We start from the raw sequence: 22,475 nt of genomic DNA on the forward strand, positions 1-22,475 counted from the left end.
AAAGGAGACGAGCTTACGGGCTTGCACGCTGCTCAGCAGAGTGCTGCTGTGGTCAGGGGCAGTGGCTTGCGTGATAGACCTTGTTAAACTGTTCTGTCACCATCTATCCAGAGTTAGTCTCAGCTTAGCCTTATCAGACATGTGACAGAAATGTTGGTGACAACTCAAAAGCAAAGAAAGGGTTTTTCAAGCATGAAAGTGATTGTGAAAGAAGTCAGAATCTCTCGGACTTTTAGATTCACACCTCTGTCAGTGTGTGTTATTCTATTACATGTTTTGTTTCTGGCTTAATTGAACTCTTCTGCTTTAAATTAATCCTGTATATTATTCTAGAGTAATTCCAGGTTTATTATTCTAGAGTAATTCCAGGTTTAGACAAAAATCTACAAAATTTCCTCAGTTCAGTGCTGAACTTGATAAGAATTAATTGACTGCTCTTGAAGTTCTGCATTTTTTTAGCTCCAGAACAAACATAAAGCTTGATCTAGAATATGGCATCTTCACTGTTCTGGGTTTCCTCAGCTTACACTTTTGGTCTATACTGTCAGTGCTAAAGTCTTGAGAGAACATCTTACAACGCTAATATGCTGCTGACAGGTCTAATTGTCATATTTTGAAATGGAGGCAATAAACCCCTTCTCAGGGTGCTGACTGGAGCAGAATTCTCTGCTTCAAGAGGGATTTAGGTGGGAAATCTAACTGAAAATTGTTTCATTTTTCTTGATGACCAGTCAGTGTTTCTAAGTGATAGACACTTTGGGGGTGAAAGGAGAGGCAGTATGGGAGTAGCATGGGATTTGGGAGAAGTGTGACTGATGTAAACTAGTTATCTATGTGGTGCCATTCTATTACAGTAAACCCCAAATTGCTATTGCAATCTATCTGCTTTCACAGTTGTTTATGAAGGCATCCTGGTTGCCAATGACTCTCAGCCTAGGACAGGATGCTGATGTGCAATCATAATATATGCAGCTTTGTTTTCTTGTCCCATGAAAGGCTCACTGTACAGTCCTCAGGGCTGGGCTGGTAAGAAATTAGCTTTATAGGCACTAACAAGTGTCCTTCATTCATGTACTGGAGATGTTTTGAATGTGTCCCCGGATATTCTTTGCCCATAGCACGTAAAATATATAGTGAGAATTACAACAGGGTAAGGCAGCATTCCTACTAGTGTAGCCTAGGATGCCGTTCAGTTACAAGTTAACATCTTCTGATACCACCCAGAATCGGTATTAAATACCTTGTTTTTCTTCCCATACAGCATGTCGTTTATCACATGGTTGAACTCTTTCTCCACAACTGTTTTGTCTTTGTGCGCTACAGGCTGACACCTTAAAAGAGAGGTATCAGAAGATTGGGGACACAAAGAGAAACACTCCGGTTGAAGTTCTCTGTGAGAACTTTCCAGGTAAAGCCCTGATGGGACCATTTGAGTGCAGTTGAACGTATCTTGTTGAATATGATGGTTCTGAGCTCCTCTGATGGAAAGTATTCGGATGATGTGTATCCATTATGTTGTTCCTCAAGCTGGCAGACAACTGGAGCTGCTGCTATAAATTAGTGGGGCTTGAGAGCTTGTGGCTGTGGGTTAAGATGAGCACAAGTCTTCTTTCTCATCAAGGAGGCTGCACAGTGCTCAAGTGCCTCGTGTTCCTGCTTTGCTTCCTTCCAAAAGAGGGCCTTGTTATTTTCCCTCTCCCAAATGACCAAATGACCATGTTGGATCTACTGAGTGAATTCTTTCCCAAATGGAAGATTTTACAGGTGTTAAAACTGTAGGTGGCCAGCTTAGAAAATGAGATGATGTGTCTGTCATTGAATTCCACCTTCTGACAACAGTTTTAAGGAGAGTGTTATTAAAGATGTTTTTCTAGCTAAGCCCAGCACCTATTCTGCAGTTAAACAAAAGTCTGCCTTGGAGCTAGGAGAGCAGAGTATAAAGTTCAAGCCCTCCCCAGGTACCCTGTGGCCTTCACAGGGTGGTTTTGTGTTTTGTCTAGGAAGCAGGAATCCTGACGGCAGGGAGAGCACCCAGGTCCCCACGATTAGCCCCGTTCCTGTAGGAGCTGTTGTGTCACGTGGCTCTTTCTCAGTGTGAGGAGCAGCAAGCCTAGAAGGGGATCGTAGTTCACTCAAGTCATGCTAATTCCCCCGATGTATTTGCATCCAAAATCCACCCAGTTCCAAGCAGAACAGATTGAGGTTGGCTGTTCTCATCTTTTTCACCAGTACTCCTTCCTCAGAGCTCGGTCACACCTGCAGGTCTGGGCTGAAGGGAGAAGAGAGAACTTATTTCTATTCCTTGCTCACCTGAAACCTGTTGGTCCTCCACCTTTCAGAGATACTAGCAGGAAGAGGGGATTACCTTTCTTCTCCATTTTTTTCCTCTTACCTCCATGTGACATGCAAGCTGCAAGCCACAGACAGAGTTAAGTATCGATAAGCAATGCTGTTCTTATTTTTGTTAGCTGAAGGCAAAAACCATGCTGGTTATACCAGCTGTACTGCAGTGCACAGACCCGCACCCCGTACTGAGCTCTGCTCAAACGTCCTACCTTGGCTTAGGTGTGAGCCAAGGGAGAGCTGGGAAGGGGCAGAGCATGAGTTACCCAGGGTTCAGTTCTCTGTGCATGCAAAGTACGACCCAGATGCAGGAAAGCAATTAATTAGCTTAACACCAAACACTGTTCTGTGTGTGCCAGGTAAATTAATGATGTAGCCTCCCCTTTGAAGCCTTGTTTTGAATATTCAAGGCTATGACTGACGTACTGATGCTGGGCAGCACAGTGCTCTGGGCAGCCAGACCCTCGTTGTTGCTGGAGCTCGGGGGTGCCACGGGGTGCCCACCAACATCTGCTTTCCTCCCCAGATGAAGTTGCTGTGGCTGTTAAATGTCAGTGTGAGCAGATGTACTCATGAGCATCCTGTTGGCAGGTTCAGTGAGTTGGCATTTATTGCACAGTGTGTTTCAGTGTTTGTTTTTATATAAATGTATAGAATAAAACCAGCTGTGGAACTCAGATTTGAGGTGGAGCAGCAGCTCTCTGGAACAGGGGTGGAACTTCCATCTTTGCTTGAAAAGTGTGTAAATTGATGTGCATTGTGGACTATTACTAAAACCCACGACTTTTATAGGAAAAGCCAGAGGTAGCACCAGCAGCCCAGACAATTCTCTCACAGCGTGATGCTCAATGCTAAAACACAGACCTTGTTTATAACAACTCATTCAGAAGATTCAGAATAAAAGCTGACTATTATTATTAGACTTTGGGCAGGGCAGGAGAGCTCTGGAAAGCTGAGTGAGATTCATCCAGCAATAAAGGACTGTTGAGTAGGTCACTGAGGGTGAAGACATTTTGGATATTCTCAGCTTCTGCAATCCGCACAGCTCAGCTGAACTTAGCGGTGCCTGGACAACTCATGTCACTGGTGATCTGGCCCTCAGCCCAACTTTAAGCACCAACTTTGAGCCTAGTGCCATGGGAAAGCCTCACTGGAGTTAATTGGAAGGCGTATTTCCAGTGTGTGTGTCAGCTCCGAGAGGCTTGTAAGTGATGGAGCTCATGCGTGAGCAGAACTGACGCTGCTGCTTTTTTCCCCTTTTCCAACAGAGGAGATGGCCACGTACCTCCGTTACGTTCGGCGATTAGACTTCTTTGAGAGACCAGACTACGATTATTTACGAACCATCTTCACAGAGCTGTTTGAAAAGAAAGGCTACACCTTTGACTACGCCTATGACTGGGTCGGGAGGCCAATTGTAAGTTGTCCCTGCGAAATGCAGTGCCTTGCCTTCCAGGTGCTTTTTGTTCCTGATAATCCCAATTAATACCAGTGAGTTTAGGATCAAATCTTTCACTCTGTTCTCTACCTAACGTGGGCTCAACACAGTGAGATGTCCTGACATTTTGTTCAGGGGGTTCCTGCAGTGCCTTGAAGTTTCTCTTCCCTTCCCACCTCTTCAGGCTTGCCCTGGTGGGGCATTAAAACCTGATTTTCCCACTTGTGTCCTCTAGTCTAGCACAGGATTTGAGATCAGTATCTAAAGACATCCATCTTAAAGCAGGAGAGCATACTTGCTACCTCAGCACTGAATGGTGGAAGACCTCTATAATGGTCGAGTTCTCATCGAGACTTAGGGGACGTCTAGGCAGGGCTCTGATGGGTGCTCAGTGAATAGTAACAGTAAACTAGTTCTGACTCAGAAGATCTTGGGGCTTACACTACTCCAGAGGCTGAACCAGCTCTTTACAGCACGTGGCAGGGAGACGTGAGTAACCAAGCTCCGTTTAGCCGGTCCGTGACACCAGATGGACCATAATCGTGATCCTGTTGCATCACTGCTATTGTCAAAAGCCATTTAAACTCAAGAAGACCTTGGCCAAAAGAGTGTCATGGGGAAATCTGATAGAAGAGTCTAAAGCTCTTCTGCTGGCTGTCAGTGGTGTTTTGTGTCGTTCTGCTGATAACCTTCTTGCTAACGTCCAGTCACCACACACCGGCAGTGGCAAAGGCGTCTGTAAATTAATTGTCACTGGTGCCAGATCAAATGCATTTAGTGCTAAACTTGGTACTGTCAACGATGATTTACCGTCCCAACTATATTTAGCATTACCAACGTTTACTGTGCCCCAAACAGTTCATCTTCATAAGAAATCATTCCCTTTGTGAATCATGATTTTTCTCCTCATTTTTGTTTAATTACAAAGGCAATTGTTAAAAAGCACCTTGTAAGACAAGCATGCTATTGCTGACAACTGCAGTGGTTGCTATGGAGATTTTGATGTTGTGAGCAGGGATTATGACTTTGGTGAGAACAGAGCAGATGAAGCTTTAATTTTAACACATCCTGTTTCTATGCGAGCGTGATTTTTAAAAGTGGCAAGACAATGAGATGAGGAAAACAAATGGGTATATTTTCAGTTGTTAATAATCATATGTGAGGCACTTTAGGTGTGGTCTGACACCGATACAGATACCTAACTATATCTTTTTAATTTTATACAAGATGCTTGGTGCTGGTGTCCAGCATCAAATCGCATGTCCATCAAATCACGGGGATTTTATAGCCCTGGCTGTAATTTTCCTTGGTTATTGTCAGTACCTTTGGGCAGCATTTTGATATTTTCCTGCTTGTACCCGATGGGAGCCAGCCTGACAAGTTAGGTTTGTGCGTGCATGTGTTGAGAGAGAGAGCAGCATCTTCAGCATCGGCTTCATGCTAACGAATGCCTTGTTTTCCAGCCTACTCCAGTGGGATCTGTTCACGTAGATTCTGGGACATCTGCAGTAACGAGAGACAGCCACATCCATAGGGATCGGCCATCGCAGCAGGCCCTTCGCAATCAGGTGTGTTGCTCACAACCGCTTTGGCAGTGCCACGTTATTTGGCACCTCTCTGAATTCTTCTGGGACTGGAGAAGCAGAAGCCATGTGCCGTTAGAGGTGGCTGGGGCTGGTTCTTGACTTGGTCTTCCTGCTTAATTTAGAGACTGCGATTGGAGCAGAATTTTCTCAAAGCAACAGGTTGCTGAAATACTGTATCAGCCAGCACAATTCCTTGGGTTTGTGAACCAAGTGGAGTACAAATTGGAGTGGGTCACTTTTCTGTAGTTTGTGGGTAAGCTGTTTAAGTCAGCTCTCCAGCCTGGTCAGACTACCTGACCTACCTGCCCAACAATGTTCTTTCGGGTGCTTTTACTCATAGCACATGGACCGTGGAGTAGACCAACAGGTTGTGGCGATGGCAGCCTGCCCCCAGGTGCCCTCTTCCCATGGAGCGCGCGGCTGCGATGAGGATGTGCACGTCCCACGTTCACACTATATATCCTTCTTGGGCTGTCCAGTTCGCAGCATGAGTGTTGCAGAGCGTAAAGGGCTGCCAGGGCAGGGTCCCTTGGAGGGGCTGGGCATCATGGTCCAGATGAACTGCCAGTTTTTGAATTTGAATTTCCTCATTTTTTTCCTTCCTAGTTGTAGTATTTTGTTGGTGTTTAGAGTTTGGATTTTCTGTATTAACAGAACTGATCAGAAGTTCAGTAGATCTCCAACTGCCGGCTCCTAGCTAGAGCTGTTGGTGCTCTTACTTCCCAGTGAGTGGTTCTGGGCTCGCTTTGCTCCTCTAACCGCTGTGTGCTGTTCTAGCTCCTTGTCTGCCGTCTCTGCTCCCACTCAGCTGGGTGCAGAATCGAGTGTGAGATGTAATAACCTGTCTGGGCTCGGCTTTCCTCGTTCTGTGCAGCTGGGCTCTGAATGGTAGAGCAGCTAACGTAGACTAGAACACCCCTCAAGCCATCAGCTACAATCAGGATGAATACCCCTCGTTAGAAGTGTTGCTTGTAGGAAGCTGGATTGTTTGAAGCATGTGTGCAGTACTGTATTTATGCATGCTGATTAGTGTGGACTGGTTTGTGAGTACTAGTAAAATAATCTGCTTTAATATATTGCCTGATTAATGCATTAACCCCCGTTTTTTGGGTGGCAGTCTCTAGTTGTCTGCTTTGACAACAGACCTTCACGCTGTGTACGTATGAGGCATCTTGTTTCCTTGAACGGACAATGACGCCTGGCTTCATTTTCAAGCATGTTAGTTCACAAATTACAGTACATAGCCCAAAAATTCTGCCCTAGTCCCAAAATATGATGCAGGCAGCCTTCAGTCCTTGTTCTTCTGAGCCTCACAAATAGTCTTGATGCTGTATTGCATAGCAGCTTTTGTCATTTTTTTCACCTAAACATTACTTAGGATACTGAATTATTATCCCATTATGCAGCGAAAATCAGTTTCTTCTCACCAAAACATAAACAACTCTCTTCCGAGGGATGTTCCTTTTAACTATTGAACAAACAATTTCTCTGAAGGAAAAAGTAGAAAAAATAAACGTCTAGAGCAGTGAATTGAAGGCAGAGTTTTGGGTCAAGTGACTGCCTTGATCTCCAGATTTAATTGCCTTCTTTTTGTTCCTGAGTGTAACAACTGCAGATTCTCTTTTATAATATTTGGGTTCCCAGTAAAGATGCTGATGAGAGAGTGATCTCCTTTTTGTAGTCTTTTCCTCTAGGAAGTGAAGATACTTAACTGTCAAAGATGGGTGAGCCCCTCCCCCTCTGTCTTTAGGTGCCAGTCTCGTCATTTGGTAGCTGGTAGGAAGGGGCTGAGTGTTAATGGGAACTTGATGCTCTCAGATTTCACGGGCATTGCTTCCTCAGTGTCACTGCTTGGGTTGCGTTGGGCGGCTCAACTCAAGCCTACTTCAAAACTAGTTTATCACATACTTGGCTGTAGAGCTCAAAGAGAAAAATCTGTCTTGTGGCTACTGGAGCCTTTCCTAGAAATTGCTTCCAGGCTCCTAGGCAGGAGGTTGCTTCTCACGTTGATGTAGCATGGTACTACTTCATCGCCTGGGCTATGACCTGATGGCACAGTGCTTTGGAAGGAGCACTGCTCGAGATCTGTCTTCTACTAACTTAAATTCTCCAGTTGTTCATCATCTTGTGACTTGCAGCCATTAAAAAAAATATTCTAAGGGAAGTGCTTCTCCGTTGCCAGTCACCAAGTACAAAAAGTGTAAGCAGTGTCTTAGGCTGATGGGAGGAACATGTAGTAAGATTGAATAGGACAAGCCTGGACAAGACCACCTCTAAGGGAGATACTACCTGTGAACTGGATTTGGTGGCTGCTTGGAGGGAGGAGCAGCACCATGGGTCACTCCGGGAGGGAGTCAGAGGTCACGTGCAAAGGTAACAATAGCAAATGTTGTATCAAATGCCAGGAGACTTTCTTTTTTTATTCTCCTACTTTTTGCTCATGCTCTAGTTGAGTGACAATTTACTAGTTAGTGTTGCAGTTCATTCAGAGGCTTCTGGAGTCTTTCTCTGCTTGCAGTCTTTTTTTTTTTTCTCTTTTTCTTTTTTCACAGTGGCACTGAGCCTTGTGGCTTCTTTTCCTCTGACCAGGGCTTGGACTCATCATCCATGGCTTCAGGGAGTAACACAAAGTAGTGCTGGGGAAAGGCAGGGCCTGTGCACCTCTCTTTGGTTAGCTACTTCAGCTTCACTGCTGATAACCTGGTGGTTATTCACTTGAGCCTCTTGTTTCCTGGTGAGGTCTGTGACGTCTCTGTTCAGCATCCCTCCTGCCAGCTGCGGGGACTCTGCTGCTCTGCCCTCTCTTCTTTCAAATTTGTGCTTCAGCTTTGAAACATTTGCTTAAATTTTTATACAGCATCTAGGGAAACACCTTTTAAAAGTGTCCCATCAGTCACTTCAGGCTTGGCTATGTCCTCTGCTGTTGGCCTGAGGCCAACACAGATCTACCTGTTTGTCCTACACCTCCCAGTTTTGGGAAGTGTTCCTCCAGCTGGTTGGTTGGGTTGAGGTGCTGAGATCCTTGTGGGTCCTAGGTGAATGCTGGATGTTTTGTCATGAAAGCTGGGTGACCTGTAAGGAGCTTCACATGCAAGTGCAAAGTGGTTCTTCTAATAAATACAATTCTAATAATTTAATTGCCTGAGGTTTGCATCTGTTGGGGATAAAGAAGAAACTGTTAGCGAAAGTTTCTTATCTACTTTTCTGCAGAAAACCAAAAAGCCACCAACCCTCTCTTCAGTCAAGCAGGTGTGGTGGATGTTTCCTTCTGCACTGTACAGGTGAATCAGTGTGTGGAACTGGCTTTTGGTAAAATAAAACGTGGCTTTGTTTTATGTCGCAAATTTGAGTTAAAAAAATATGTATTTTAGGGAGGTCAAACTTGTGTATCCAACCTTGCTGCCATGCCAAGTGCTCTGGTGTGTGTGACCTGACAGACGTAGTTAAACATACTGTCAGTGTGTTTATTTCTGTGCTGAAACCCATGGAAATGAAGCCATGTAAAGAAATAACTTCCTGACTAGATCTGAGCTTTCTCTTCGTTTAGCAGCTAGAGGAGAAGAAATCCACTCCTGCAGTGGATTACTGCAGACACCGCTGAAGTAAAGTATGAGGTGCACTTGGTAAAGAGAAATTTTAGCCCAGCTAAAAGTTTAAAATGCCTTGCTTTTTGCAAAGACACTAACTCACTAACAAACACCCTTTTATTTCTTCCCCTCATTCACCTTTTGCCCTCTCTTCTATTTCTCTCGTGCTTCTGAACCTTATGAGCAGGCGTCATCAGATCGCCGAGGGGAGTGGGAGATCCAGCCAAGCCGGCAGACAAATACCTCGTACTTGACATCTCATTTGGCTGCAGATCGGCACGGAGGATCAGTACAGGTACCTCTTCCTCCTGATGTGAGAATTTGTGTTAAATCCCCTGAATTCTCCTCGAACTGCAGTAACATCATGGGCGGGAGAGCAGTTTTACAGCGGGTTTGGTCCTGTCCCGTACGTAACGCTCAAGCCACGAGCGTTTTGTGGGACCCAAGCTGTGATGGCCAACATTGTTGCTGTTACTGCTTCAATGAAGCTTTTCCTCTGAGAGCTATTTTGAACTCAGATTTGTCAAATTGAACGCAGAAAGGAGTGTATATTAGCAGGTCTGGTCTATAAAGCACCATTCTATCCCCACCTTGGGGATGCTCTTAAGTAGTAAGAGGCAGCTGAAATAAGGTCTGTTGCATATAAACCCCATAATGTTAGGAAAATAGTTCAGGCTTGATAGATGAGGTTCTGGTTGAATTCCTGCTGCTTAATGGAAATCTGGGGGTGTCAGCCCAGAGAAATGGATGGTGGATGGCTGGTGCACGTAGGCTGCATAGCAACTTCTCCCTCCGAGTGGAGGGGAGACACGTTGAACAGTCACTGCAGTTCCAGGGTGTGGTGACCGTGTTCACTTGCTCCCCAGCACATTAGCATTTTAGTTTTGGATCCAGCAGCAAGACCAGCACCAGTGTAAGGGCATGGTGGCTGCAGGTTGGGTCTCTGGGTGACTGCATTGTGGAAGGTGGATGAGTAGAGGCTGCGCGGCAGCGCCAGGCAGCATTAAAGGTGGCATTGCAGCTAGAGTTTTAAATTCCTGAAAAGCCTGCTTCTGTTTATGAAACCATACCTGCCTCTGGTTGTCACTTAGGCTCGCTAAGGGAGTTTCTTGCACTACTGCCAGAGTAAGACGGCTGGACGTGCTAGAGGGAAGATGCAAGAGTCATTCGAGCAAACAAGAACTGTCTAATATTGCTGGCGAGGTGAACTCTTTGGCAGAGGTTTGCCTGCGAGAGCTGGCTCTAGTGCCAGACACAACACTTTGAAAATTGGCTCTGGTGAAATGGGAATTAGTGCCTGGAGCAGGACAGAGCTGAGCTGAGACAGATAGTGCAGGCTGCCCCTAAGTGAAATACAGATTAGCTTGAAATTTTTACTTATTCCTAATACTTGGTTGGATTCAATTATTTTTGCCTTGATTAGCCACATTCCTATTTTCATTTAAAGCTATTTTACGGAGTAGCAGAGAAACTGAAAGATAAGGAGGAAGTAATGTATGTGTAGCTCTGATGTCAGATGCGAGCAGTCAGTAAACTGGAGCAGCCTTCAAGGCCAGGTTGGACAGGGCTCTGAGCAACCTGATCTAGTGGAAGATGTCCCTGCCCATGGCAGAGGCATTGGACTAGATGATCTGTAAAGGCCCTTCCCAACCCAAACCTTTCTGTGATTCTATGAATTCAGCTCTCAGTAAGTACAGAATAGGTGTTTTTATTCATATTTTTTTTGTCAGGGGAATAGTTTCCTTGCACAAAGCCAGCATGAGCTGTGTCTCCCCACGAACAGTGCTCTGCCAGAGTAACTACAGCAGTAAGGCAGTCCTAGTCCTAATTTGACTGGGAGAGTTGCCTACCTAAGCAGTTTACAAGCCTGTATGTGCCACTGTAAGCATTAAAATTCTACTTATCTGCAGCCAAGAACAGGAAATCTTCTGCTGTGCATGGCTGCTGGGCTGCAGATGCTTAAATTGTTTCTCAACAGATGTTCAGCTCATGCTGAACCCTTGGGAGGTCAGTAGCTTCAAGTGGCCATTTCCTTTAAGGCAACGGTTGAATTTGCCACATCAGAATGAAGTGATGGCATGTAAAAAAGAGGAGGAAAATCAAAGCCTTTTGTAAAATGAAATTTAACAGGTATCTGAAGAAACTGTGGGAAGATCACTGGGATAGCACGATTAAGTGCTAGCATTTTGCAAAGTTGTGTGGGAGGTGTGGGGGTCCGGAGAACCTGGGTGGGCTGTGAAGAGAACCCAAGGGGTTGTTACTCGAGGAGAGCTCTGGAAACCACATGAGCTGAGTCCTGACCTGTCTGGGCAGAGATGGGCCACAGGGCTTGATCTGCAGAAACAGCAGGTGCTCGTAGAACTTAAGTATTCAAAATGATCACAGATAGATGCACTTAATAGCAAGGGGACATCTGCTTCAGTGGCTTCCTTCTCTTCATCTCTGGTGGTTCGGTCATCCAGAGCCACCAGGAATACTGGGTAGCACCTCACCCCCCCCCAATGGGAGATACCTCCTTTTACCTTGTAGAAAGGTGAAGAGGTGGAGCGGGAGAGGAACCACGCGTCGTTACAGCTCTGCACCCAGGAGCAGCTCCGGGTGATCACAGCGACATGCAGGAGCCTGTCCTACCTTCCAGGTGGAGTGCGCAAGGGCTGGCCGAACTTCGGTCCCATACAGGCTTCTTGGCAGTTATTGTGGTGACAGAGCAATGATGAATTATCCAGAAAATGATGTGCTGTCCTGGCAAACGCAGAGCTGCTGGCAGCTGCAGATCTGGATGGTCATCCATATAATGGAAATGCCCAAGTAAGGCCTGACATCATCTGTGAAGCAAAAAGAGATGAGAGACCGTATCAGTAGCTTTTGGGCGAGGATATGGTTCCAGAAGCTGGCTGTGTAAGGAGTGAGACTCTGGTGGCTCTGGAGTGACTTCTTCCCTTGGTACTGGACTGAGTTGCTTGCCTGTAAAAGCATCAGCAGAAAACAATCAACATAATAGAGTTTATGTGTGTGTATAGGGCTGTCAGTAGTCTGCTCACTGGTGGCTGTGCCTCCCAAAGCAGCATAGCCTCCCAAAGACACAAGGCCTGTGCTGGGCACAGCAGTGTGAATTGGTGGACACAGACGCAGTCCCCTGCCTGCTGTTCTCCTTGGGATAAACCAGGCTGGTCCCTCCAGACCAGGCACACATTCAAAGGCATTCAAGGGATCTGACAGCCTGCTAAGAGGGTGCAAAGAGGCAGGAGCAAACAGAAGTTACTGGGTAGATTTCCCAGTCCCTCAGCATCCCTTGCCCAGGTGGGTGGAGACGCATCACGTGCAAGGGGGCTTGGTTAATGGGGTGTTCCTTTGTTTTTCAGGTGGTTAGCTCGACCAACGGGGAGCTGAACGTGGATGACCCGACGGGGGCACACTCCAACGCGCCCATAACAGCGCAGGCAGAGGTGGAGGTGGTGGAGGAAGCTAAGTACGTTTGCTTTACAAACAGGCTTTCCACTGGTGTGGTTGTTAATCCTCCTCCTGGGAAACGAGTGGGGATGTTTACCCATGATGAAGTACTCGATGCTCGTATCACATGCCCTTTTTCTTGCATATTGCTGCTTTTGTGCATGGTGCCTTCAGTGCTGCTGCTGCCGCTGCTTCTTTTTTACACTTGTCATGGCTGGAGAACGTAACTCGTACTCAGAGCATGTATTGCAAGATAGACAGTAGCACAAATACCACAGTAACATGAATTGATTTCAGGAATCCCCGTGAGCATCCCCTGTTCCAAAAGGAGAACGCGCTGTACGCTCGTGCTGAGCGTGTAGGAGTAGCTTGAGCACAGCTCGATGAAAAGAGTGTTGGTCTGAAAGTGAACACTATTTCTGGCTACAAGAAGTGAATGCCAGATATCCAGAACGGTCCTAAAGAAACTCTTGCAGGGACAGGTAGTTCTCTCCATGAATTCTCTTGGTCTAGCCCAACAAAAGCTGAGTGAGAGAAACCAGAAACAGGTCTCCTGCTTGTGGGAATCACCGCGCTCCCTCTGAGCTGACCTCTCCTCTGTAGCTTGTGGTCAAGAGTGAGAACTGATGTACAAAGTTGCTGCTTTGACCATTTTGGCCTCCCTTTGCACACGTGCTGCATCTGGCACCATCATGTCACCTTTTGCATGATCCTCGACATGGGACCTTCTCGCTGCCTCTGAACTAGACCAGGACCCCAGCAGGTCACAGTGTAATCCTGACACTCCCCAGACGAGGAGTAAAGCAGCCCCGGGGCTGCCTTTGAACCGGTCAGTGCTGTGACATTGCCCAACTGCCTGGTTGTAATTAGACTGGATGACAGTGGTGCTGCTTGTCCCACGCTGTTTGTCTCAGCCTTTGTGAGAACCTCCGTTAGGAGGGTGAAGAGGAAAACTGGCAGGCATGAGGAAGGGTGTGTTGATGGGAAAGGTCCCTAGATACACGTCAGGCTGAAGCCAGTGCCGGTTGTCCCGAAGGTCTTCTGCTGTCTATTCCTCTGTCCCTCAGGACACACTTCTGCGTGATCTTTCTCGCTGGTGGCTGGCCTGGGCGTGATCCTGGCAGCAACATGCCTGAGCAACAGCCAAAGGAGTGAACCTTGGTTTTGATACAGGCTCCTCATAAAGTACAGCGGGGTGGGGGAGATCTTAAGGTACAACTTGCAGAGTGGGCAATATTCCTCTTAGATACGGGTAGTGTGGCCTGCAGAGACCACCAGTTTGGCATCACAGGCTCTGTCTTGGTCAGAGTGAAGTGGGTCCCCTCCCCGGGCACGTGGCTTGGGGTTGCTCCTAGGATGGGGCAGATTGTCACCCTTAATGGTCCTCGATACAGCAACCCCGTGCAAGGAAGAGTCAGCTTTTAGGATGACACCACCTTCAGCCTGTGTTTCTGCAGCACCTTGTTGAGCAAGGCCAGAGTCCAGACCCCACCCCCACGTACAGGGGAGACGTCAAGACAGGGGAAAAGGAGCACACAAGGAAAGCGCTGCCTGAGCCGTGTCTTGCGACGCGTGGAACGGTTCTGCCTCCCTCCAGCCCTTGTTTGTGTGGTCCCAAATTGGTTTTGGAGGTGCTGGGAAGCAGAGCGCCAGCTGCTTTGCACTCACAGGTTTGGGGTATCTTGTAATTCCCAGGTGTAGTCCGCTTCGTTCCTCTTGCCACAGGGAGGGCTGGCTTCATCTTCTCTTGCATCTGTGATCATAAATCCCCTCAGTTTTATGAGGAGGGCAACGGACTTTTGGATTCTGCTCTGCAGTAAAGTTGGCCAGAAAGAGCTAGAAGGAGCTGGAGCTGGGGCTCAGTGTTTCAAGACGAGATGCAATAGCAGAAAGGTCTTTCCCTGGCACTCCTGGCAGGCAGAGGGGCTGTGCAAATGCTTCTGCTTTGGGTTACGCTGGAGACAAGCTCCTGATCCCGGCCGTGGGTTTCGCTGAAGGGCAGGTCCCAGGTGTAGATCCATGATGTGGCCCTTCTGCTGCTGGAGCTGCAGGGGACAAGAGCAGATTCCTGTCCTGGTGGCCCTGAGCCCCTTTCTGATCCCAGCCCCAGATAGGAACCTCATGGGACCAGTGCCTTCATGGGAAACAGGGGGTGTTTGTCAGAGGCCTCAAGAGCCTGGAAAACGTGGCAGTTCTCAGCGGCACCATGGCGAGGGCAGAGGTGGTATGAGGGCTGGGGGCGGGCGGCGGGCAGGCATGGTGTGTGTCTGCCAGTCTGCACTGCATGTTTGCATGGCTGCAGTGACATGCTTTCATCCCACCTCTGTGAACTAATTGCTCTTTCTTCCTTTCTGTGTTTTTTCTCTACACTCTCTGTAGCTGCCTGAAAATGCTCAACTTGTGGTGAGTCCCTCTCTCCAGTCCACATGCAAGGGGGAGCGGACCAGACTAGACTGGGGTTGGCAAAATCAAACTGATCAAACCCTAAAAAGGCACAAAGTCAAAGCCAACCCAGAGCTGTTTTGATTTTAGGACCGTGCTGAGGACCACATGCAATATTGGGGAGGGTGTGGGCTATGTCTGAGCGGCCGCATGAGGCCAAGCAATTCGGCTGATCCTCTGAACTGATGGATCCAAAAAGATGGATTTTAATCCTTTTCTATTCGGCTTACCATCTCCCCCAAACTGTTACGTCCCTGAGCAGATGATGTCTAATGGAGTTGGGCAGAGTCGGGACCAGGCTTGCCAAGCATCTTGCAGGAATTCCTCACGCAGATGGTTACGAAGGGAAAAGCCTGTGCTGGGTATCGAGGGGAAGGGGCCAGTCGCTTCCTTGGAGAGTCTCCTCTGAAGAAGCACGGGCCAGGGCCTGTATTGTTAGAGAGGATGGAAAGATGTGGCCGTGGAGTCCTCGTTAGTGACAGAGCCCCAGCTACAGCCCCTGCTTGGAGAGGGTGGATGTGAGATGGCTCCTTTCCAGAAACCCTGCAGCTGTCAGTTGAGGGTGCGGGTGAGCTGGCTTCTCTGGGAGAGAAGGAGTGGAAGGGTTGGGATTAGCATCAGTCCAAGCCCAGCTCAGGAGTATGATGGTTTTATCAGGGTCTTGAAGCTGTAGTGTCCTGGTCTCAAGTTGTCCCACAGAGGTGTTCCCTCCCTCCCTTGCCCCTCAGGGAAACCACGTACCCAGTAAGTGGAGGAGCAAGCAGAGGCTCGGATGAGGAGTTTTTAGGTCCCAGGGAGGGCTGCTGGGTGGGAATCGCTACGGAGTGAGGTGACAAAGCCCGTGTGCGGCGAGGAATGTCCTTGCTGGATGGGAGACTGACCGCCTCTGCCCTGCTCTCCATAGGCATTGCCTCCAATACCTCTGGCATCTCTGGCTTCTCTGTATGTCGTAGTCTGGAGCTGTTCTCTTGGGCATTGTCTGCATGCAGAGAGATCACGTTCTGTAATTGTCAGCCTGCCTTATTCTTTTGTTTTCGTGTTTTGCCTCTGCCTGTCTGAACTGCCAGGCCTTCCTTTCCTGAACCCTTCCCTGGACCTTTGAGTAAGAGCCTAAAAAGACAGTTACAAGGAAATACAGCCAGAAGTCAGTCAGCTCCCTTTGTTCGGTGCCCAAGGAAACAAGTGCTGCTCAGCCCTCTTCTTCCCTTACCCGCTGCATGCAAAATCGTAACTCATGCATTTTCCATCCTCTCTCCCCATAACGTATTCTCCCTTACTCACCATTGCCCGAGTCATGAAGGAAGGTGGCTGCCGTGGGAGAGAAATACTGCGACAGGTTAAAGCAGGAGAGGGTGGCAGGTGGCCCGGGACAATAAAATGCAAGACCAGTCCTGAGGTGGGGGGGTTAAAAGTGCCAGCCATGCGCAGGAACGTGGGTTGGGTGGTGCTTCAGACTGCACGCTGCAAACGTCAGGCTAGGTGGGTAGTGGTGGAGTCGTCACAGGTCGCTCTGAGCCTGTGTTCCTGCAAGGACAAGTGCTTTGTGTTTTGTCTCATCTCACCTCTAAACTAGGCCTGTTTAGGAACCTAAAGACAAATCATGGGTGTTAAACTTCCCTTGGCCCTTAGTCCACGCAGGCCAGAGGAACGTGTGGTGGGCGGTGGCCCTCCTCTTGCTGCGGCTGTTTGAGCTCTCCGTGTCATAGAGGGTGTTGGTCTCCCCAGCAGACGATCTGAGCTCGGCTCACGGGGCGGGGGTGGTCACCCATCGCTTACGCACCCCGTAGTGAGGCTTGTGCATCCAGGGGCAAGCACCTCCTGGGGTGCAAGTGAGAACGAATCTGTTCCTCTAGCTCTGAGAGGATAGAAATGTAACGCTGACGTTTCAAAGCCTTGAAGGACCCAACCGAAAATACTTTGGAGAAGTTGTTACAGTGCTTTTGAACACTTTTGGTCTGGCTGTTGGTAAAAGATGCTTGTAGGAAAAAATGGTCTTTGCATACTCACATCTGCTCTTGCTGCTTAGCCAGGCATCCCTTCCACCAGCCTGAAAAAGTAGCCTTTCAGCATCACCTGGGCTTCTCCGGAGATGGCTGTCACGGCAGGAGAAAGACACGTAGCTCAGGAGCAGAACTCGCACAGAACAAACACCTTTCTTCTGTGCAGAGGATTCCTGACAGCGGGCTGAGGATAGAAAGGTAGATAGGCCTTAAACGCCGAGTAATTCTGTAGGAAGCCGGCAGGACTAGAAAACTTTGGGCGACTGCTTTCAGTGCATCCCACAAGTGAAACCACCACTCTTCACGGTTCAGCTGCGATGGGCGTTTTTCTCCCCACCTCAGCCTCCACTCTCCATCCTTCTTGCTTCCCCTAATCCCCGGGCGCTGTGCACCTCCCTCGCATCGGATGGGGGAAGAAGCAGGGGTTCTGCATACCGGCACTGAATGATTTATTCAAGGTGGAAGCTCTGGTTATCATGAAAGGTTCAGTAAAGAAACCTGGTCCCTGAGCCGAGATCTCTTTGGAACTTGTCTTTTTAGTGAACGGTGGTGAAAACCGTGTGTCTCGTAGCTGGGAAGAGCAGCCAGGGCTCGCCGTCCCAGTCCGCTTCCTCCGGGGTTCGGACAGAGGGAGCGGAGCATCTGGATCCTTGTTGTACTGCTTTCCCAGATGGGATGGCTCCTCCATTCCTGCCCCAGTCGAGCCTCGGGAGGGAGACAGCCTGGTGCTCTGGGGCTGCTCCCCGCTGTCACCCGGAGCCTTTGGGCTTTGGGCCCCCGCAGCGTGTGGCTAACTTGCCTTTGCTGCTCTGCCAGTCCGGGCTGGTGGTGGCAACCGTCCACCAGCACCTGCCGACCGTGCCGAGGGACAGCGGGTCTGCCGGGGCCTTGAGCCAGGCACACGGAGGTGCTGTTGCATGCGGCTGAGCGGAGGGAAGCCTGGGATGGGGGGGGATCTCCCCGGGGTGCTGGGTGCGGGGCTAACTTGCCTTGTCCTTTGTGCCCCAGGTGCTGCTGCTTCTTTAAGAGGAAACGGAAGAAGACGGCTCAGCGTCACAAGTGACCGGTGCCTCCTGGGCCTTGCAGGAACCACCGCGCCTGCAGCTCCTGCCCTGTCTCACTGGAAGGGGCTTCTCTTTAGGGGGGAGGAGGAGGCATAGGAGGAAGAGAGAAAAAAAAAAAAAAAAAAGTGACATTTTAAACCAAAAAGAGAAGAAAACGTTCCAAAACAAACCACTCTGGGGTGGATCTGCTGAATGGTCTCCCTCGTTCACTCCAAGCCTGAAGCTCCTTTTGGGACCAGGACTGTGGCTGGCTCAGGTCTTGGTCGCCCTGGGAGGGGGGCTGGCTGGCTGACCCTCCTTCCCGTTGTTTACGGCGAAGGCATCGTTCACGCAAACCTGAGGACTGTGCTTAGTTCCTGCTCACTTTCCTCCCCTCGTCCCCTGCGCTCTCTGCTCCTCCATCCTCCTCCCTCCTTAATTAAGCGGAGAAATACCATAGGCTTGATTGGCTGTCGAGAGGGCAGGAGGATGCAGTGCAGGCAGGAGAGTTGTGTGGGAGAAGGGCCTGACTGCTGCAGCAGTGAGAGACAGGTTCCCTTTGCGGCTCCTTGGGAACAGTTACACTGTAATGTGCAAGCTGTGAGAAATTTGCAATCTACTGTTCCAGTTAGGTTTTTTTCCCGGCTCCCTTGACACACTTCCCTCCTCTGACGGTAACAGAGCAATGTGGATTGTTTTAAAGAAGCTGACGTCGTTGCACTTTTTATTATTTTTAGCATTTACAGATGCACATTGTATCTGTGGATCTCTGCGTGGCCGCGCGGTGCCAGCGCAGACAGACATTCAGCTGGGAAGATGGTGGGGTGCAAAGAATGCCCTCGAGTGGGGATGTCGATGACATCCGCACGACCCTCGTGCCAGTCTGGGGTTCCCGACACCCGCCTTGGGCCACATGCTGAGGAAAGCATACTTGAATTTTCAATCACCCTTTCTAGCTGCCGGTGAATGTCCCTACCATGGTTTCCTACACGGTGCCTGACCCAGCTGGCCAAGGAGACGCAAGGCTGTAGCCCGGCATTGGCGGGGAGAGCAGCATCAGCTTTGCTGAGCTGGAGGAGTTTGCGCTGGCTTAGGAGGTAGATCTGGATTCAGGTAACTGGGAGGCAGCTGTTTCCCAAAGCATTTCTCGCTGTGGGCAACCGGGCAGCCTTCTCGCATCCCTCCGGCAGGGTGGTTGTGAACACGTACCTTCTGCGAGAAAACGTTAGCAGGAGCAAAGCTTCCCCGGCGAGGGAGAGGATACTTCACTGCCTTAACACTGATTTCATCTCCAGATGGTCAGATAGGTTTGACTGGAATAGCCTTCACGTCCTCTCTGCGAGCGTGGGTCTGGGGCACGTGGGACGCCATCCCACCTCACAGGAGAAGCCACGGTTCTCGTGCACCGCTTTTGAGCCAAACCAATAGCGAGCAAAGGGCTTGGGGCACTTTGCACGTGTGTGAAAAAAAAATAATCTTGCAGCCTGCTGCAGCGTTTCCAAACTAGGAGAAGGCCTAGGCTGCCTGGAGGTTACCGTAGATGTGGCAGGGCTGCGGGAGAACTCGAGCAGCTTTTGGGGAGGTTGTGAATAGGTTCCTTGTACTTTGGCTTTCCACGTGTGACACCTGACCAGGCTGGGACTGTTCACTTGAGGGACTTCGGTTGTCATAAACTCGGGCCTGGCTCACCCCAAAAATCCCAGAGAGCACCAAGGGAAGAAAGGAAGAGACTAGATCTCATTATCTTTTATTATTTTAATGATGATCTGCGTAGCTTGGAGTTTGTGGAGTGGCACTCCCGGGAGGTTTGATTCCCCTGGCTGGGCAGGAGCAGGTTAAAGGGCAGGAGATCATCCTGGGCAGGGAGCTTCTGGGCTTGCTCTCCGCGCATCCCTGCGGCAGGGTGGAAAAGCCTTGCTCCCTTGCCAGGATCCCCCTGGGCCATCTCTTCGCCATTCTCCGCTGCGCTCTCTCCATGCCTTACCCCGAGGAGCGCGGCTCAGAGGCTCAGAGCTCTCCGCTCACGCACCCACCAGGAGATGCGTGCACCCCGCTTCTCGTTCCACAAAGCGCTTTCCTCGAGCCGTACCGTGGGCTGGGGCTTCGCCCGCTTGTCCCCTCCTGCCAGAGGGAGTACGGGGACCGTGGCCACGTTCCACCCTTCTCTTTCCGAACTCCTCCGCTGCCAGTGGCTCCCAGAAGCCCGGTGTCTCTGGCGCAGGCGTACCCCTCTATGCTGTAGGAAACCATGGTTTGGCGTCTTGGGAGGGGGGGAAAGGGGCACAGGCGCTCCCCAGGGGCGGTCCTGCCCGCTGCAGATGGAACCGGGCCCTGAGATGCTTCTGTTGCTGCCCTCCCAAGCCCCACTAAGTGCCTGTCACCAGAACTTGATTCCTTCTGCATCTCCTGCCGTGTTTGGTCATTCCTCGCTGCCTCCGGTCAAGGAGCAGCTTGTAGTTGCAGCATATGTAAGTGTTTGCAGGGTGAGGGAGGGCGGGGGGGAAAAGGGGCCATCTCAACAGTTTTTTGTTCTTAAATGTTTTGTTTTGTTTTGTTTTGTTTTTTTAAAGTGAATGTATTTGATTGTTTAGAAACTTTCCTGACCTTGTTTTTAAGTGGGTTGGTTTGAAAGCTGTTTCACGGTGACCCACTACAGCTTCTCTCCGGAGATACGATGTTCTTTTAATCCTACGATGATGTGTTTGTAGGGGAGGACTGTCCCCCCACGGCATGCTGGTAATGCTCACTTGTACCAAGCCCTCTTGCACTATAATCGTACGTTGGACTCTTCAAAAGGGCAAATATGTGGGGTGGCTTTTTTTTTTTAGAAAAAAAAAAAAAAAAAAGGAAAATAAAACAGGTTAACAGCAAGTCCTGTGCTTGAGGAAACCGCTGTCCCCAGGGAGCTCGGAGGTGACTAGGAGACACAAGCCAGACTGAGCCAGCCATGCTGTGGTAGGAAGCAGGGCATTAAGCCTACCTGGGCCAACTCTCCTCTCCTCGATGGAGGCCGTTAGCAGCTGGGAGACCCCAGGGGCGCGAGGGGAGGGCACTCGGGCCCGCGGCGGGGGCACCAGCGCCGCGCTGGCCTCCCCGATGTAGCTCTCCCACGGTGTGGCCCACCAGCGTTGCGATGCAGTCTTCTGAGGTATCAAGTGAGATGATTTTTTTTTTTTTTCAATAAAACATTGCACTGCTGCATTGTTCTCCATGAATAGATGTATTTATTACCTCTCCCTGACCACATCGTTTGTATTTTTCTTTCCTTTGCTTCTGTTGGGCACTCCTGGTAGCCCTCCTCTCCTGGAGAAGCTCAGAGCCCTCCTTTGAGGGGACAGTGCACAGTGTGGCGTCTTACAAGACCTTCTCAACACTTTGTGCTCCACAGCCATGGATGGTTCAGCCCCACAGAGCTTGGCCAAGGCATTATGACACCAATTTCTCTTCTCCCTGTGGCTGTATGTTCCCGCTTCAAGCCTGGGAAGCAGAATGGCTAAACCGTTGATTACTTGGGCCATAAAGCAGTGAACCACCCCAAGACGTGCTGTCATGTCTCTGGAATAGCACCTACAGCTGGTGCTGTGGGCGTCAAGCGTCCCTTCCCCAAGTGGAAGGGCACTGTGTACGCCCATCTGCTGGCCGAGGGCCTTGGGCTCCAGCCGAAGTCACCACCAGCCCAATCCCTCGGCACACGCTGTGCTGGCAGCTGTGCCTGCGGGGGAAAGGTGACAATGACACAGGCCCAACTCTTGCTGCCTCGAGTGCCACCTTCCTCTGCACCTGTCCACTTGCCAGGATCTTGCGTAGAAAGGAGAAGCGCTGTGCCGCTCCCGTGGAGTCGACCACCAGGATTGGGGTGTTTCCCAGCATACAAATAGCTGCTGCTGATTTCTTCTCAGTACAGAGAAAAACGTTAAGGAGGTGGCACCTATTTGCCAAACGTGGCATCTTCCAGAAGCAGCTTTCACTGCATCTAGACAGGGAGAGGACCTGCAGCGTGACTCCCGCCCTTAGAAACTGCTTCACGCTGTCTGTTGGCACGTTTTTCCTCATTTCCCAGCCTTTAACTTAGTATTTTTAGCATGAACTTTCATTTCCCCTACCTAAAAATTACTCTTGGGACAGCTGTGCTCTGAGAAGGAGGATAAACCTCAAGCTTTCTTTCCCTGGCCCTTGGAAACACGCATCCCCCCCAGGCTCTTCCTTTAGAGGTCTGTATGCTGGGCGATTAACGCTGACCAACATCGATTTGTGTAGCCGTTAAAAAAAATCATAATTCCCCCCTGTGCACCCAACTGCAGGATTTCTGAGGGGCCGTGCTGAGCTAGACATCAGCGACGCTGCAAACGCTTCCGGGTGCTTCCAGGCCGGCCACAGCGGGGACTGAAGGGAACTTGCGGCCTCTCTCCTCACAGCCGTTCTCAAGGGCTCCATCCCCGCCGCGGGGCCCGCTCCGAGGCCCGGTCAGCGGCAGGGCCGCCATAGGCCGCGTCCCGCCGGTCGCTGTGTCGCCGCCCCACCCCGCGCCCCCTCAGCGCCCCCTCAGCGCCCCGAGCAGCTGTGCCCGCCCCCCGCGGGCCGCCGGC

The 22,475-nt window shown here is 49.9% G+C and overlaps 1 protein-coding gene across 3 annotated transcripts in view; it reads left to right on the top strand.

Moving 5' to 3' along the window:
* Window positions 1–21,100, top strand: part of CSNK1G1 (casein kinase 1 gamma 1) — a 110,702-nt gene extending 89,602 nt beyond the window's left edge. Inside the window, exons 9-15 of one of the 3 annotated variants that reach the window (XM_074837836.1) lie at window positions 1,324–1,408; window positions 3,612–3,760; window positions 5,245–5,349; window positions 9,142–9,249; window positions 12,317–12,423; window positions 14,784–14,807; window positions 17,855–21,100. In XM_074837836.1, the coding sequence (XP_074693937.1) occupies window positions 1,324–1,408; window positions 3,612–3,760; window positions 5,245–5,349; window positions 9,142–9,249; window positions 12,317–12,423; window positions 14,784–14,807; window positions 17,855–17,909 (633 nt within the window). In that variant the 3' untranslated portion in view covers window positions 17,910–21,100. Of the gene's footprint in view, window positions 1–1,323; window positions 1,409–3,611; window positions 3,761–5,244; window positions 5,350–8,577; window positions 8,649–9,141; window positions 9,250–12,316; window positions 12,424–14,783; window positions 14,808–17,854 lie in introns of those variants that run through there. The other 2 variants (XM_074837837.1, XM_074837838.1) reach the window with 2 other exon arrangements.
* The last annotated feature ends 1,375 nt before the right edge of the window (window positions 21,101–22,475 follow it).

Source organism: Strix aluco, chromosome 12 (assembly GCF_031877795.1).
Source record: "Strix aluco isolate bStrAlu1 chromosome 12, bStrAlu1.hap1, whole genome shotgun sequence".
NCBI lineage: Eukaryota > Metazoa > Chordata > Aves > Strigiformes > Strigidae > Strix > Strix aluco.